Genomic DNA, 19,515 nt, shown 5'->3' with positions numbered 1-19,515 from the left:
AACAATCTGTGTGAAGTCATTAGTAACTGCAAAAGCTTCAACATCTTGACTAGCAGGGTCCATATGACTTGAAAACTGGAGCCAGCAGGAGTTGTGAATATTAAAATTAACAAGAAAAATTAACTCACTGTTAGGAAAGCTGTACTCGAGGAAATCAAGTTTCAAAGAAAGGGAGTGAAAGAGTTCCATGTGATCAGTGGACTTGGGTGAATGACAGAGGCAATAGATGAATTTGACAGAATGGGGTAGGAGTTGACACCAGAGAAGATAAAAAAAAAGGAGATTCCAAATTAGTAAGCCACTGACAGGGAATATCAGAACAGACATATGCACAAGTACCACCTTTGATGCAAAAGTATTCCCAGAAAAAATAATTAGGATTACTGAGATGAGCAGTGGTTGAGGCAACCAATAATTGGGATTCTGTCAAAAAAGTTAGTGGGTCTAGGCAGACTGCAGGTGAAAATGAACATAAATGATATTGAAACTGAGACCATATATATTTGTGGAATGAATGACAAAGTTTCTGAGAGGTTTAGATCTTTTTGCAGATAAGTTTGTTCTATTAGTTTTATTATTCATGATGCATTCAGTAGATGAAGTAAAAGAGAAGGAGGGGCATGTACAAAGTAATTCAATTTTTGGATATGGCATACATGCACACACACACACAGCAAGAATATATCTAGCTCCTTGCTATAATGTGGCCTTAACAATGCTTCCCCCCCCCCCAATAAAACCACAATATTCAGCACTAGCTAACAGAGTAGAGACAGCAATAAAACCACTATCCTCCAGTCACTAGCTAACAGAGTAGAGACAGCAAGATTATACACTAGCTCATCTGGATGCCTTATAGAGAGTTACCAATAGGTTTGGTCCGGTGTACTATTTATCAGCCAATCAGCAAAGTTTTAAATTTAATAACATTATCTTAATAACAATTTTTGCAGCCTAAGCCCAAGTAAAAATGAATTTAGTATACAGTTTATTTATCAAAACCATTTTTATGCTGTTGTTGTTGTGCTTGGATTTTTCTGGTGCAAAGGCTACTTAGGCCATATTGCACCTATCATAGTAGTTAGTACTAATTTTATTGGCTTCTATGGAAGCAGCTAGAAACGGTTATATAAACCTATTCATTTCAGAAAGGAAAAAAATTCTGTAAGGTTTGAATTTTCGCCTATCATATGACGAAGTGACAATTCTTGTAAGTTGGACAGAGAAGTGAATGAAATTAGACGGGAGTTGTTATGCAAGGTGCATTCTAGGAGTATGTGTTTTATTGTGAGTGGCCTGTGGCAATGTGAACACTGTGGAGGGTCATTACCTGATAACAGAAATAGATGGGTCAAATGGGTGTGGCTATTCGGGCTCTGGCCAGGACAACCTCTTCTTGTCTGTTTGTGCGAAAATTGGAGGCCCATAATTGGGGTATAGGTTTAATTTCAAGGAGTTTGTTATGCATCTACGTTTGCCACTGTAGTGTCCATCGTTCCTTACATATATTTCGTATATGGATTTTGTAGTCACTGAGCGGGACCAGAAAATTCATTGCGGATGTGCTGGATGGATGCCATCTGCAATTTCGTTTCCTGGTATTCCAGTATGGCTTGGGATCCAGCAGAAGACAATGCTTTGCCGATGATCTCTGAGACGAATCAACTCTGATCTGATTTGCTGTAGTAACGGATGACTAGATGGGGAAATCTTTTGCATTGCTAATAGGGCACTTTGCAAGTCTGTGTAGATTATGCTCTTTTCGATTGAGAGATGGAAAACGATTTCCAGAGCAAGCTTTATGGCATATAATTCAGTGGTGTAACTACTGCATTCTGTTGGAAGTGACACAGAAGTGATAGTGTCATGGAATACCACTGCTGCACCTGATCCATTCTCGGACTTTGAACCGTCAGTATATATTTTCGCGAAGGCGGGATAACATTGTAAATGTGCAATGTGGAGTTGCTGGATGTTAGTACTCGTTAAAGAGTGTTTCCCCCATTGGTGGAAATAATTATTACAACACGGCATGATGACAGACCATGGAGGAACGTAATCTATAGGTTCTTGGTGGACTTTGAGTTGTATATTCCAGTTTTCTGCTAGTTCCATTAACCTAATACCTGCAGGCCTAATTGCTTGTGGTTTGTTTCTATAAAAGGTCTTGAGTGGCGGATCATTAAATATTGACCAATTGGGATGGGTCGACTGGCTTTGGACCTTGGTTGCGTAGTTCAGTAATAACATCTTTCTTCTGATGTTTAGAGGGGCTTCGTAGGCTTCCACATAAAGACTTTGCACTGGTGATGTTCTGAACGCACCTAAAGCTATTCTTAGAGCTGAATGTTGAATAGGGTTCAGACGAGATAAGGTACTTTCCCTAGCAGAATCGAAGACAGGTGCGCCATAGTCCAGACGAGATCTAATTATGGATCTATATAAGTGAAGCAAGGTGTAACGATCTGCTCCCCAGGTTGTTGCTGATAAGGCTCTGAGTATGTTCATTTTCTTTTGGCAAGCTGTCCGGAGATGTTCAATGTGTTTATGATAGTTTAACTTACTGTCAAAAATTAAGCCAAGCAGACGAATACTATTCACAATTGGAATAAGATGGTTATCTAATCGGAGTTCAGGATCAGGATGCATTTTACACATGGTGCAGAAATGAATGGCAGTAGATTTCTGGCTGGATAGTCTGTAACCGTTTTGTGTCATCCAAATCTGGATCTGATTTAATGATATCTGCAATTGTCTCTCAATGTAGTTCATGTTTTGAGAGTGGCAGGAGATTGTTAGATCATCGGCATAAAGATATGAGTCCACTGTTTTCGGAATAATTTCAGTTAAGTGATTAATTCTAATTGCAAATAGAGTGGTGCTGAGAACGGACCCTTGAGGGATTCCTTCTTCCTGAACAAACTTTTTAGAGAGTTCCCTGGTAACGAACCTGAAAGGATCTTTGTTCTAAAAAATTTTGGATGAAATATGGCAAATTTCCTCTCAGGCCAAGAGAATGTAGATCCTTTAAAATGCCAAAATGCCATGTGGTGTCAAAAGCTTTCTCAATATCCAGACAGACCATAACGAGATGCTCCTTTTTGATGAATGCATTTCTGGTATTTGCTTCGGCTTTAATCATAAGGTCCAATGATGATCGATTTTTTCTGAATCCAAATTGATTGTTATTGATTAACTTTTGGGACTCAAGATACCAAAGTCAGGCGGCTGTGAATCATTTTTTCGAGGGTTTTGCTCAGACAGCTGGTAAGTGAAATTGGTCTGTAGTTTTGAGGAACAGAATAGTCTTTACCAGGTTTTGGGATAGCCAGAACGTAGGAATGATGCCAGGAGCTTGGGTACGTATGTTCAGTGAATATTCAATTGAGGAAGAACAGCAGTGATGAGTGTGACTTTGGATCTAATTTTTGGAGCATTATATAAAATATCCCATCAGGGCCAGCGGCACTGTTCCTTGTGTTGGTAAGAGCATGCTGCAGTTCAACCATGGTAAATGGTTGATTATATGTTAGTGCACATCTGTCAGTGAACTTCAGTTTGGATTTTTCAGTTACACTTTTAATTTTTTGAAATGATTGGTCATAGGCAGTTGAGGAGGACAACTGAGAAAATACAGATCCTAGTGCATTTGCGATTTCTGCAGGAGTAGAGAGTTCCTGTCCATTCCAGTTAATTAGTGGAGTAGGTGTTGGAGGAATTTTGCCATTTAACGAATTTATCTTATTCCAGATCAGTCTGATGTCTGTATTTTTATTAACTGAGGAGGCGAATTTAATCCAAGATTCTTTTTTTGCTTTCCGTCTGATATAACGGGCTCTTGCTCTAAGTCGCTTATAATTAATAAGATTGGAAGTGGTTGGATGTTTGTGGAATTGATTCCAAGCTTTGTTTTTCTCTTTTTTTGCATTGTTGCACTCTTCGTTCCACCAATAATTTAATTTTCGCCTTTTCCTGACTTGGTATTGTGGAATTGTAGCGGTTGCAGCTGTTAGAATTTGGTTGGTTATATGTTCAGTAACATGGTTGATAGAAGAGCACTGTATGATATGGTTGTCGAACGAGACAAGCATGCTATATTTTATCCAGTCAGCCTTTGGAAATTTCCATTTTAGTGGATTGTCTGTTGGTAATGAACAGGAAGTTTGAACTTTGCATATTATTGGGAAATGATCGCTGTTGTGAGGGTCGTTAAGAGTTACCCACTGGATACTTGGATAGAGCACTGGAGAGCAAATGGAAAGGTCTATTGCGGAGGTTGATCCGGTAGGAAAATGAACATAGGTAGGAGAGTCAGTATTCAACAATGTTAAATCCTGTCTATCTATTAACGTTTCAACAAGCTTTCCACGCCTGTCTAAGCTGGAAGAACCCCATAATGGGTGATGAGCATTAAAGTCACCTAGTAGACAGAAGGGAACTGGTAGTTGCAACACAAGATCTTCGATTTCCTGAATAGAATATGGACGATTAGGTGGAAGATAAATTGAGACCAATGTAACGGTGAATCCAATTACTATGCATGTGGCAACAGCTTCTAAAGAGGTTTTCAATGGAATGCATCTAGAAGGAACTCTTGAGTTCAACAGGATGGCTACTCCTCCATGAGCACTATTAGTGTCAGATCTATCTTGTCTGTAAATAGTGTAATTTTTGACTATAGTGGAAACTTGGGGAGTCAAGTTGGTTTCCTGTAGGCACATAGCTACCGGATTGAAGCAGTGAATTAGTTCATTAATATCATCGATGTTGCTACGAAAACCTCTACAATTCCATTGAATGATGTGTTCCATTATTTGGTTTTGTTCGTGGAAGATGTATCTGACTGCTTTTTATAAGTTGACTGTTTATGACGGTCCGGTTTTGGTTTTTCTTTTCGGGGAAAAGTGGGGCATCCCGATTCATTGCTATCATCCATATCATCTTCTGCATGTATTTCAAGCAGTTCTTCTTGACCGATAGAATCATCCGTATCCATGCTTGTTAGACCTGATACTTTCGTCTCAGCAGAATACAATTTTTGCAAATTTTCTGCTGCCTGACGATGAGGAAGTCTCTGGGTTGGAATTGAGAGTGGCGTGTTATTGCTTTGGTCTGTTGAATTCGGTTTAGATGGATGCTGGATCAAGAGTACTGATCGTGCCCAGTCTGATATTGATATATTTGGAGAGATGGATACTTCAGTCTGACATGCCGCTGATTCGTGTCTGAGAGTAGTAGAAGCATAAGTGCGTTTTGACATACTTAAGTTGATCTGTTTTTTCGCTTCTTGGCAAGAGACTTTATTTTCAATTTTATATTTTTGTATTTTTTTTCCTATCTTCCACAGTTCACAGTCTTTAGAGTAGGCTGGATGTTTGCCACTACAATTAGGACACTGTGGTGTTGGAGCTTTGCATTCTGCTTGTGTGTGATTCTTGCAGCTGCAGTTTGGACATATGGCGTCTCCACGGCATGCTGTCTGAGAATGGCCGAACTTTTGACATTTAAAGCATCTGAGCGGATTTGGGATATAAGGCCTAATGCGGCAATTCAGGTAACCTGCTTTGACAGAATCCGGTAGATTTGGAGTACTGAAAGTCAAGATTATGTTTCGCGTGGGAGTTAAGTTGCCGTCTTTTCTGATCATGATACGTTTTGCATGAGAGACATTTTGATCTTTTAGCTCCTAGATAATTTCTTCCTCAGAAACGTATAATAGATCCCATTCAGAGATCACTCCTTTGGAAGAATTTAGTGTGTTGTGTGGGGTAACCTGAATCGGTATTCCGCTTAAAGAAGTAAGTTGTAGTAGTAACTCAGAATGTCTTGAGTAACAAGTCTCTACTAGTAGATCTCCTGATTGGAGACGTTTAACCATTTTTGGTGAACCTGCAGCGTTTTCAAGGCATCTCTGGATGATGAAAGGTGAGAGCTTGCTCACAGGTTGGGATGACAAAGAGTGTATTATTAGGAAAGCTGGAGATTCCTGCTTCCTAGTGTCTTTTTTAAGTCTCTTTGAAAGAGAGAAGTCATGGTCGGTGTCATTGTCAAGTTCATGTTGAGAGCACTTTGGCTCTAAACGTGGAAATTCACTTGTTTCCATCTTTGCTCCTTTTCGCCCCAAGGGTTGGTTTTTCCTCCAGGTTACCGGACCCGCCACGTGGAGGCAAGAGCGGTGCCACCAGTGACCAAGCGGTTGTTTAAGTTAGTGGATTTGGTTAGTGATATATATAAAGAAGAAGTAAAGAAAGGTGGATTGCCTTTCTGGGTTCCTACTTTTGACTTTTAAAGCACAGAACCACTTCAAGTAAATAAAATAACAGCCGCACTGGAAAATAAAGAAACTATATCACTTTGGAGATCACTCTATAATCACTGGAAGAAAATCGCTTGGCACTCGGGGCCGCCATTTTTATGCATGCTATAGAAAAAAAAAAATTAGAAATCAATCTTTGGCAACTTTTGTTCCAAACACAAATGTAATACATACTATTAAACACAAAACTTGTAATTTACAAGATTTAACAAGGAAATTTAAGAAAATTACAGGTTGAATAGTCTTTAGAGCAGCATTGGTGCAATCCATAATGAAACTGTTTTTTTAAATACTGTTACTGACCACTTGAAAAAAAAATTCACTTAAAAAAAAAATCCAGAATATTAAGATTAAACCCATAAAAGTATTTCTTATAAAAACTGACAGTATGAATATTAATATAACCATGCATAAATTTATAATGAGCTTCTACCTTACCCTTTGACTCCAGTTGCTAAGACTTCTGTATGAGCTGATAGTGTCTCTGCAATTGTATTCATGGAGTACATCCCTACAGGTGTATTGTACTGACTGTGTACTAATGCTGTTACCTTATCACCTGTGAAAGGTTTAGCAGCAACATTGCGAGAACTACTTACACTGACAGTTTCCTATTAAAAATGAATGAAAAAAAATATATAACTACTAATAACAGTGTCTGGAAAAATATTTAAAAGGCAGAAGGAAAAATCGATGTCTAATATCAAATGATAGATTAAAAAATTCTAGTTTTAACTGTGCAGCAGGCATATATTCTGTATAAAACTTACCAAAGCCAATTAAATTTTAAAAATTGAAGCATTAATAATTATGACATTAATCTTAGAATTTTCTCAAATATAATTTTATTTTTGATCATTGATTGTGTTAGAAGAAAAAGTATGACCATATTAAAAAAAAAACAAATAATAGGCAGAGTTTCACTTTTGACATGTTTTAAACTCTGATGCCTACTTTTGTGACAAATGCTACAATTATAAAAGCAGGCCCTGGCACACTTGTTCCTTGGGCAATGAACTGACATTGCTGTGCTCTCTAGAGTGCACAAACCATTTGCACTAGCACTCACTGTTTCCCAGCAGAAGTGCTCACCACTTATAATGAGCAAATAAAACTATAAGAGTTTGATGGCCCCCGAGAGCCAAGCGATTTTCACTGAGATATAGATATATATATATATATATATATATAGAGTGCTCTTTCTAAGCAACAAAGCTTAATTTTTTTTCTAGTGCCTTTTTCTCCTTTGTTTACCTCAAGTGGTTTTGTGCTTCAAGTGTTAAAGCAAGAATACAGAAAGGAAAACTACCTTTCTTTATTCAGCGTGTATATATATATATATATATATATATATATATATATATATATATATATATATATAATTTTTATTATGTAAACCCCAAACATGAGAAGTATTAGAATCTACAGTACTTAGTACCAGGCTTGGGTTGTGGATTGAGAAGACGAAAGAAGATATTTGTTGATATTAGACTTGAACTTCCGTAGACCAATTTTCAGGAAATATGTATGAAGGGAGGTTGTTCCAGAAAAATGGCAGTTGAATGAATAAACGAGGAAGATGAAAAGTTGGTTCTGCGAGTTTGAAGTTGGACAGTAAATGGATGTTGGCTGGTAGCGGCATGTGTTCGGACTGCTTTGAAAGAGAGAGCAGGAATTATAGAAGACAATTCAGAAGAACAGTGTCCATGGTAGTATCTGTAGAAAAGGCATGCAGCAGAAACAGTATGTCTATAAGACAGCAAGTGGAGAGACTCTGTTAGAGAGGAGTCATTAATTAACCTAACTGCCCTCTTCTGAATGGAATCTAGAAGTCTGAGAGAGGTTTTGGGGGCACAGCCCCAGATGTGGGAACAATATCCATGGTAGGGTGAATTTGCGATTTGTACAGAGTAAACAGCTGTTTGGAAGAAAAGAAACGAAGAGAGCGAAAGAGAAAACAGTTTTTTAGATGCAGAGGAAGCGATATTTGTAATGTGCTTGTGCCAAGAGAGATTAGAAGTTAGGGTAATCCCCAAAAGAGATATATCATTTTGCCTAGAAATCGGATTGTCACCAAAGATAAGCATAGGAGCAGAAGAATCCTTTTTGTGAGATATAAGACAAGACTGAGTTTTAGAAGGATTGAGGCCCCGAGTGCCAAGCGAGTTACTATAGCGAAATCTGATTGATTTCCAAGCGTTTTTCGTAAAGAGCAGCTGATACTTATAGTATTATTCTTCATTTTTGACAGAGTTATTTAATTTTGCTCTTCTAAAACTAGCATACCTAACAGAAAGGAAAGACACTTTTCTTCTTGTACATAGGACTAACTTACTAACGCACTAACAAATAACCTTACTTTATCGCTTGGTCACTAGTGGCACCGCTCCTGCCTCCACATGGCAGGGCTGGCAACCTGGGAGAAGAAAGTCACCCTCCCAGGGCAAAAAGGGGCAATGATGGACAAAAATAAACAGTCCTCATGTGGATCTTATGATCCAGTCTAGAGAAACATAATCCAGGTCATGACGACACAAATATATCCCATGCTAAGAGGGGGAAAAAAAGAAGGAAAAGATAATACCACTCCTCTCTTTTTAATACTACACTCCTCCACAGACCAACCATTGAGTAAGCTGTCCCCATTTTCGATACAGAAATGTCTCGAAAATGTGGCTGGCCCTCCAAAAATGGTTCGGAGATTAAGGTCCGGAGATTTATTAGTCGAAATGAAGATAGACATGCTGAGAGACTATTGAAAGTATCTACTTTGTGGAATTCCCACGAAGGTTACCCCACATGCCACCTTAAACTCCTCTAAAGGGGTAATATCAGAGTGGGATCTATTAAACGTATCAGAGGATGAACTTGTGCATGAACTAAGAGATCAAAACGTGGTACAAACCAAAAGAATTGTTATTAAAAGAGATGGGGAGCCTACCCCTACACGGACGATGATACTAACATTTAAAACACCAAATCTACCTACTTCCATTAAAGGAAGCAAAGGAAGTAAGCAAACCCTTAGCCATAATTATGAGAGCTTCCTTGGACTCAGGGGAGGTACCCATAGACTGGAAATGTGCAAATGTGACCCCAATTCACAAAGGAGGATCAAAGGCTGTCACAAGTAATTATAGACCTGTGAGCTTAACTTCTGTTCCAGGAAAATTAATGGAGGCACTGGTTAAAGAAGCACTGCAGGATCATTTAGACAAGACTTCAGTTATAGCTCAGACACAGCATGGTTTTGTTAAGGGGAAGTCTTGCCTGACCAACTTGATTGGATACTATGATGCAGTCACAAAAGAACTGGATGCAGGGAATAACTTTTGATATTATATACTTGGATCTTAGAAAGGCTTTTGATACTGTTGCACATGGAAGACTGCTACACAAATTGGAGCAGTGTGACATTGGAGGCAAATTGCTGCTATGGATAAAGGGGTGGTTGAGGGGGAGAAGACAGAGAGTGGTAATCAATGGACACTGCTCATCGTGGACTAATGTTATTAGTGGAGTCCCTCAGGGCTCAGTGTTGGGTCCATTATTGTTTTCTGTATTTATAAATGATATTGATGATGGTATATCAAGCTTAATATCCAAGTTTGCAGATGATACAAAGGTTGGCAGGGTTGTCAAGGACACTACTGACACTATGCTGCTGCAACAGGATCTGGAAAGGTTGAGCAGATGGGCTGAGAGGTGGCAAATGAAGTTTAACATTGACAAATGTAAAGTACTACACATGGGAAACAGCAACCCCAGAGCAACGTATCAACTCTGTGGTACTACACTGACAGTGGTAGAGAATGAAAGGGACTTGGGGGTGGTTGTGCAGGCAGATATGAAGTTCTCTGAGCAGTGCAGATGGGCTGCAAGAGTAGCTCATGGAGTATTGTCAATGATATACAGGAATTTTTCCAGCAGGGATAAGGAGGTGATTATTCCATTGTATAAGGCAATGGTCAGGCCACACCTAGAGTACTGTATACAGGTCTGGAGGCCTCATTTCAAGAAGGATGTAGAGCTGCTGGAACGAGTACAGAGAAGGGCAACAAGATTAGTGAATGGAACAAAGGGGTGCTCTTACGAAGAAAGGCTTAAGTTTTGCAAATTACAGTGTCTGGAGACTAGGCACCAGCGAGGTGATCTGATAGAGGTGTATATAGCCTTGAATGGTTTAAGCATGCTCAATGCTGATGGGATTCTTCCTCTAGCTCAGAAAAATCACCTGAGAGGGCATAAATTCAAATTGAGGAAAGACAGATGTAGGATAGACGTGCGGAAATTTGCCTTTAGCTAGCGGGTGGTTGGTTGGTGGAACAGACTTCCATCCGTTGTGGTGGAGGTTGACAGCCTAAATAAGTTTAAGGCTCAGCTGGACAGGTATTTTGAACGAACAGAGGGGTGAAGTGGAAGTGGGTTTTTTTTTTTGGCTGATGCTGCATAAGCTTGCTTTCTTGCATCAAATGCCTCTACTAATGCTAAAGGTGGTTATCTTAGATGCCAAGTAAGACCATACATTCCAAATTTTAAGTGCCAAAAATTTGGCCATTCCCAAGCAGTCTGCAGAGGTGTTGCCACATGTGCTAACTGCAGATCAAAAGAGCATACACACACACACACATTGTAACACTGAAATGCAAATTTGTCCTACCTGCCATGGTAACCATAACCACTCTGCCTTTTCTAAGGAATGTCCTCAATGGAAAAGAATATTCAAAAATAAAAGATTGAGCAGAAAGTATCATATCAAGAAGCTAAAACACATTTTGCAGTACCTGCTAAGTCACATACATACATATGCTTCAGTTACCCAACGGCTATGCTCAGCAGCAACTCAGATTGACTATTCAGTCTTTCCAAATATCTCAATATCTGGTTGGGCTAAATCACTCCTCTCCTCATCAAAGGAAAAACCTACTCCCAAATATGCTACTCGAGAGGCAAATACTCCTGTAACAATATCTCCGGATAAGAAACCTAATGAGCAACCAAAAGAACGAGCCAAGAGCCCTGAAAGAAGCAACTCTAATAAATTTATATCTGATATCATGGATATTGATGAAAAGATAATTGAGGATGATTCAATTCTTGATATTCATCCAGAGGATGATATTGACACTGGTAGGCCAATCTTCCCAAAAAAAGAAAGAGCAAAAATAGACAAGAGCAAACAAAAAAGCCGCCGTAAGTAACCAAACCAAACCATCAGTTAAAACTAAACAATGCCACACAGTGATTCAATGGAATTGTCGCAGATTTCGTGCTAATTTAGATGACCTCTACTATGGCTGATGCTGAATAAGCTTGCTTTCTTGCATCATATGCCTCTACTAATGCTAATGCTAATCTCCTAAGTGAATATAAGCCTGTTGCAGCATGCATACAAGACACAAACCTGACGAATGCAGTATCTATAACAATCAAACACTTCACCATGTATAGAAAAGATAGAAGCTGCTCTAATGCAGCACACGGAGGAGTAGCACTGTTGGTAAACTCTTCAATTCCCTCCAGACCTGTTCCCTTGCAAACACCATTGGAGGCAATTGCAGCCCATAACAATAATATTAGTCTCGTTGTATCTGTCACCAAACCATGCTTACACCCTTGCTGATTTAGATTACCTAGTAAGACAAACACCCACTCCCTTCTGTATTCTGGGTGACTGGAATGGCCATAACTCCCTATGGGGTTCTTAAAAACTTGACTGCAGAGGACAAATAATTGAGAAATTCTTGGATAAACACAATCTAACTATTTTAAACACCGGTGATCACACATACGTTCATGTACCATCTGGTTCAAGCTCTGCCACTGATCTAACAGTATGTTCTCCAACAATATTTCCTCTCATAGACTGGACAGTTACTAACCCTCTTAGTAGTGATCACTTTCCGATCATCTGTAATTTCTGTATAAGTTCTCCTCCACTGAATAGCAATAGAACAATTTGGAAATTTGACAAGGCCAACTGGGATAAATATCAAGAAATAGCTCATTTAGATTCCACTATCATTGCAACTGACAAAATTGATTCTGTAGTAAGCTATATTACACAACAAATAATGACAGCAGCTGAATCTGCTATCCCGAAATCTTCATTTAAAATCCAAGTCCATCCAAAAATGTGGTGGAATGAAGCATGTAGCATTGCTAAAAGAGAAAGGAATAAATACTGGAATCAGTTTAGAAAACAGCCAACCTCCTACAGTTTAAGAGAGCAAGGGCTAAGGCTTGCCATGTAAGACGAATGAGTAAAAAAGAAGCATGGGCATACGATGCTGCCACAATAAACAGATTCACAGATACTGCTACAGTCTGGAAAAAAAAAAATCAAAATGTATCAATGGCAAATACTCACTTATATACTGAACCTGTGAAACTTGCTAATGCATTCGGCTCGTCTTTTGAATCACTCTCAGCTGTTTCTACCTATGAACCAGCCTTTCAGTCGCTAAAATGCAGTACAGAAAAGTATAAACTGAATTTTAATACTGCTCTCCAACATTCATACAATCTGCTATTGACCATGACTGAATTGCTTAATGCACTCACAAAAGTGAAACACAGTGCTTCAGGTCCTGATGGAATTCATTACGCAATGATTTCACATTTTAATTAAAAATCATTAAGTGCTCTCTTTCTACTCTATAATACAATTTTCTTAGAGGAATATTACCCCACCAGCTGGTGCCATTCTTATATGCTAGCCTTCCCAAAACCAGGAAAAGACCACACAGATTCAACACACTATCGACCTATCTCCCTAAAACGTTTCTTGGGAAAAACAATGGAAAAAATACTTAATGCCCGACTAACATGGTATTTGGAGACTCAAAACATTCTGAGTCCAAGCCAGTATGGTTTTTGAAGAAGTGGATCGACGCTTGATCTCATTACCAAAGTGGAAGCATATATTCGGAAAGCCTTTCTAAGAAATTAACACTTTGTTATGATATGCATTGACATCGAAAAAGCATTTGATACAACTTGGCGTTATGGAATTCTTCATGACTTACGTAAATCTGGTCTTCGGGGGTCATCTCCTGAATTTATTCAGAACTTTCTATCTAAGCTCTGCCACTGATCTAACACTCCAAGTCCTCTTCCATTCATCACTTTCTGGAACATATGAACAACAAAAGGGAGTTCCCCAGGGCTCAGTGCTGAGCGCAACACCTTTTGCCATCAGGATCGATTCTATAACCAAGTGTATACCTAACACAGTTGAAGCATACCTGTATGCTGACGACCTTGCCATCTCATGTCATTCTCAAAATATGTGATTTATTAGCATTAGTAGAGACATATGATGCAAGAAAGCAAGCTTATGCAGCATCATCCAAAAAAAAAAAAACCCACTTCCACTTCACCCCTCCGTTCATTCGAAATACCTGTCCAGCTGAGCCTTAAATTTATTTAGGCTATCAACTTCCACAACAAGGGATGGAAGTCTGTTCCACCAACCAACTACCCACTGGCTAAAGGCAAATTTCCACACATCTATCCTACATCTGTCTTTCGTCAATTTGAATTTATGCCCTCTCAGGTGATTATTCTAAGCAAGAGGAAAAATCCCATCAGCATTGAGCATGCTCAAACCATTCAAGGCCTTATACAAATCTATCAGATCACCTCGCTGGTGCCTAGTCTCCAGACACTGTAATTTGCAAAACTTAAGCCTTTCTTCGTAAGAGTACCTTTTTGTTCCATTCACTAATCTTGTTGCCCTTCTCTGCACTCGTTTCAGCAGCTCTACATCCTTCTTGAAATGAGGCCTCCAGACCTGTATACAGTACCCAAGGTGTGTGGCCTGACCATTGCCTTATACAAGGGAATAATCACCTCCTTATCTCTGCTAGAAAAATTCCTGTATATCATTGAAAAGACACCATGAGCTACTCTTGCTGCCTGTCGGCACTGCTCAGAGAACTTCATATCTGCCTGTACAATTACACCCAGGTCCTTTTCATTCTCTACCACTGTCAGTGTAGAGTACCACAGAGTTGATATGTTGCTCTGGGGTTGCTGTTTCCCATATGTAGTACTTTACATTTGCCAATGTTAAACTTCATTTGCCACCTCTCAGCCATCTGCTCAAACTTTCCAGATCCTGTTGCAGCAGCATAGTGTCAGTAGTGTCCTTGACAACCCTGCCAACCTTTGTATCATCTGCAAACTTGGACATTAAGCTTGATATACCATCATCAATATCATTTATAAATACAGAAAACAATAATGGACCCAACACTGAACCCTGAGGGACTCCACTAATAACGTTAGTCCACGATGAGCAGTGTCCATTGATTACCACTCCTGTCTTCTCCCCCTAAACCACCCCTTTATCCATAGCAGCAATTTGTCTCCAATGCCACACTGCTCCAATTTGTGCAGCAGTCTTCCATGTGCAACAGTATCAAAAGCATTTCTAAGAATCAAGTATATAATATCAAATTACTCCCTGCATCCAGTTCCTTTGTGACTGCATCACAGTATCCAATCAAACTGGTCAGGCAAGACTTCCCCTTTACAAAACCATGCTGTGTCTGAGCTATAACTGAAGTCCTCTCCAGATGATCCTGGACAACTACATTATTCAGAGACGACTACAAGGCATCATTAACAGAATAGTCTCTTAGGCCAAAAACAATGGCTACAGAATTTCTAAATCGAAAACAACTGCAGTACACTTCTGTCGTTGTTATTTTGGTTTTTAGGAGCATTAGCGAATAAGGCTGTATTGCTCCGGGGATATGCAACGGTCATTCCCTGACCTTTCCACATCCTCCATATTTGGTGGTCACGGACTCGAACCCCAGTGTAATCAAGAAGCGTGTGCTATGCACTGCTGCTCCTGCCCACCTGGCTACGGAGGTGCCACTTCTGTCGTAAACGTACATTGCATCCTGATCCAAATCTTCAGTTAGACTCTCATTATATTACATTTCAGCGAAGTACTCGTTTTCTTGGTATAATACTTGATAAAAAACTAAACTTCTTTGAACATATAAATATTCTCAGAGTAATCTCCTCTATGTCATGGGGTGCAGCTCATTACATGTTGCTACATTTATACCACTCATTAATGTGATCCACTTAGACTATGCATCTCCTGCATTCGCCTCAGCCAGGCCAAGTGTACTGAAATGGCTCGATCCCATTCATCATAGTGCACATCGAGTAGCACTGGGTGTCTTTCGTACATCTCCCATTTTAAGTCTATATACGGAAGCCAATGAACCGCCGCTAGACCTTCGACAACAAATTCTTCTCCTAAATTATGCCGCTAAAATCAGCAACCTTCCACATCACCCGATATGGCAATATCTCTTCAGACCAAAATGGGAAAACATCTATCAAACTAAATTACATCTCAACAAACCATCTAGCATTAGGCTTCAAGCTCTAAACACTAGCTGTGGACTCAACATGAATAACATAATGCAGGATACTAGCATGGAAATCCAGCCATGACAAATACCCATGATACATATTGAAAAATACTATCAGAAATGGGGAAAATATACTCTTCCAGATATTAACATCAGACAATTATATCTGGCCCACTCCACTCAGTTTAGAAGTTACGTGCAGCTATATACAGATGGATCCAAGACTGCCAGTAAAGTTGGCAATGATAGTCTTGCCGGATGCTATCATTGCCAAACAGCTCCCCTCAGAATGTAACAATTATACTGCTGAGTTGTATGGAATTCTATTTGCACTGAAGAAAATAAAAGAAGTCTCATATACTCAATCCATAATATATACCGATTCATTAAATGCTGTGGATTGTATGCAATGTAAATGTTCCAACAGTCATCCTCTGGTACAGCAAATCTGGACTCAGTTAATTGCAATTCATACACGTGGTCACTGCATAATTTTTTGTTGGATTCCTGGACACTCTGGAATCCCAGGAAATGAACAGGCATATTTAGCTGCCAAAAATGCTTCAAATCCTATCTCATAAATTGACTAAAAATGCATTATACAGCAGACCTCTAAAGAACAGTGGAAACCCAAGCAGTGGCGATCCAGTCTGAGAGAAAACAGCAAAGAAGAAACTGTACTAGCGCGATTGTGCATTGGTCACACATACCTCACTCGCAGTTGTTTATTAAGAAAGGAAGATGACCCACAATGCAGTAACTGTTCATGTCCACTCACTGTAAAGCATATTGTTATAGAATGCCCACTATATTCACCGATCAATTCGACCCTGGAAAGATTGTGCAAGGCTCAAGGAGTAGAATTTTTTTCAGCCTGGTCTGTACTTGTTAACAGGAGAGAGTGCTTCTACAGCGATGGGATACACTTAAATAGAAAGGGTGCAAGAATGTTTGCTGATGCTATCGAGGCAGTGTTAGGTGGGTCGGAAAACTGCTAGATTGGGGGGATACAAGGACTAATAGATTAACAGTAGCCACTGGCAGAGGTGAAAGTGATTCTTGCACTGCTTCTATCGGAATGAGCCGCAGCCTGGAAAATAAAATACAGGATATTTCAGAGACTGCTGGGAATCATTAGGGCACAAGTAAACACATGGGTTGTGTTAGGGTAGCTAAGAAAAAGAACAGGTGCATGTATACTTGCGTGTACACCAATGCTAGGAGTTTAGTAAATAAATTTTATGAATTTGAGGTATTGCTCAAAACATCAAAGGCAGATATTGTTGGGATATCAGAGATGTGGCGTCACACAGATATAAGAAATGCAAAACTGGAATTTGGAGAGTACAATGTTTACAGAAAGCATAGACAGGATAGGAAAGGAGGAGGGGTTATGCTATTAGTTAAGAAACACATAAAATCCAAGGAAGTGAACCAGTCGACATCGCTGGACAGTGCAGTGTCAAGTCAGTTTGGTGTGACATAAGCATTGGGAGATCAAAATTGAGAGTAGTAGTGTGCTATAGGCCTAATGACTCTGATGAGTATAATAAGATACTGTACAGGGAAATAGAGTGGGCCAGTAAATCAGAGAGTCTTATAATGGGGGATTTAAATTTCCCAGATATTGACTGGAATTTGTGAGTTGAACATTCACACACTAGCAAGGCTTTTGTGGATTTATTTATTGATTGTTTTCTACTTCAGCATGTTCGGGAGGCAACTAGAGGGAGTAATATCCTTGATCTGATTATCAGTAGTGATTCTTCATGCATTAAGAATCTACAGATAAAGGAACCACTGGGTGGCAGTGATCACAATGTGCTGAAGTGGGATTTACCTAAAGAGGTTATTACCATCAGGGGTAAAGAGAAGGGTTTTTGCTTTAGTAAAGGCAACTACGATGGTCTGAGACAGGGTTTTTTTTTTTTTTTTTTTTAGGAGCATTAGCAACTAAGGCCATATTGCTCCAGGGACATGCGGTGGTCATTCCCTGACCTTTCCGCATTCTCCGTATTTGGTGGTCACTGGTTCGAACCCCGGTCTAATCAAGAAGGGTGTGCTACGCTCTGCTGCTCCTGCCCACCTGGCTACGGAGGCACCTCTGAGACAGTATTTAAATTCTATGCAGTGGGACCAACTGATGATGTGACCAATAGCAAATTCAAAATGGGAAGCATTCAAAGAACTTATCTTGGAAGCTACTAGGCTTTACATACCAACTGAGAAATATTGTTCAAGGTTTGGCCTAAGTGGATGTCAGATGAACTTATGAGACATATGGCAGAGAAGAAAAATGCATGGGATACATAAATTAATGGGTGACATGGAAGCCTATGATAGATAAGCTGGTCTGTAACCAAGTCACAAAGGAGATTAGGCAGGCAAAGGCAGATTATGAGAAATCCTTGGCAAAGGATGCAAAGAACAACAGAAAAGAGTTCTTTACCTATGTAAACTCTAGAAGGAAAGGGATGAAATCAGATCGGTCCACTGGATATTGATGGTTCAACAGTTGAGGATCCTGCTCAGGTGGCTAACAAACTAAATGAGTATTTTGCATCTACATTCACAAATGAGGAATTATTCAGGAAGGGGAATGCCAAAGGTGAAGCTAGATGATTTTGTAATAACCGAGAGGAAAGTGGAGGAGAAACTGTTGAGGATAAACATAAAAAAGGCACCTGGGGTGGATGGGATCTATAGTTATATTAAAGGAGGCAGCAAAGGAAGTAAGCAAACCCTTAGCCATAATTATGAGAGCTTCCTTGGACTCATGGGAGGTACCCGTAGACTGGAGATGTGCAAATGTGACCCCAATTCACAAAGGAGGATCAAAGGCTGACACAAGTAATTATAGACCTGTAAGTTTAACTTCTGTTCTAGGAAAATTAAGGGAGGCACTGTTTAAAGAAGTACTGCAGGATCATCCAGACAAGACTTCAGTTATAGCTTGGACACAGCATGGTTTTGTTAAGGTAAAGTCTTGTCTGACCAATTTGATTGGATACTATGATGCAGTCACAAAAGAACTGGATGCAGGGAATAATTTTGATATTATATATTTGGATCTTAGAAAGGCTTTTAATACTGTTTCACATGGAAGACTGCTGCACAAATTGGAGCAGTGTGGCATTGGAGATAACTTGCTGCTAGGGATAAAGGGATGGTTGAGGGGGAGAAGACAGAGTGGTAATCAATGGACACTGCTCATCGTGGACTAATGTTATTAGTGGAGTCCCTCATGGTTCAGTTTTGGGTCCATTATTGTTTTCTGTATTTATAAATGATACTGATGATGGTATATCAACCTTATTGTCCAAGTTTGCAGATGATACAAAGGTTGACAGGGTTGTTAAGGACACTACTGATTGTATGCTGCTGCAACATGGCAAATGAAGTTTAACATTGACAAAGGTAAAATACTACATATGGGGAAACAGCAACTCCTGAGCAACATATCAACTTTGTTGTACTACACTGACAGTGGTAAAGAATGAAAAGGACCTGGGGGTGATTGTGCAGGCAGATATGAAGTTCTCTGAGCAGTGCAGATGGGCTGCAAGAGTAGCTCATGGTGTCTTGTCAATGATATACAGGAAGTGATTATTCCCTTGTATAAGGCAATGGTCAGGCACACATTGAGTACTGTATACAGGTCTGGAGGCCTCATTTTAAGAAGGATGTAGAGCTGTTAGAACGAGTACAGAGAAGGGCAACAAGATTAGTGAATGGACCAAAGGGTTTGGGTTTGGGTTTTATTGGCGCATTAGCAACTTAGGCTATAATGCGCCAAGA

The 19,515-nt window shown here is 39.6% G+C and overlaps 1 protein-coding gene across 3 annotated transcripts in view; it reads right to left on the bottom strand.

Annotated features, from left to right (window-relative positions):
- Window positions 1-19,515, bottom strand: part of LOC150088166 (uncharacterized) — a 323,234-nt gene that overhangs the window by 219,852 nt on the left and 83,867 nt on the right. For all 3 annotated transcript variants that reach the window (XM_090369359.1, XM_090369360.1, XM_090369361.1), the window contains exon 4: window positions 6,755-6,927. In XM_090369359.1, coding sequence (XP_090225485.1) covers window positions 6,755-6,927 — 173 coding nt within the window. The remainder of the gene's footprint in view (window positions 1-6,754; window positions 6,928-19,515) is intronic.

This window comes from Mastigoproctus giganteus, chromosome 3, assembly GCF_048544385.1.
Source record: "Mastigoproctus giganteus isolate SK-2022 chromosome 3, ASM4854438v1, whole genome shotgun sequence".
Classification (NCBI taxonomy): Eukaryota; Metazoa; Arthropoda; class Arachnida; order Uropygi; family Thelyphonidae; genus Mastigoproctus; species Mastigoproctus giganteus.
This window is presented reverse-complemented; position numbering and strand designations above follow the sequence as displayed.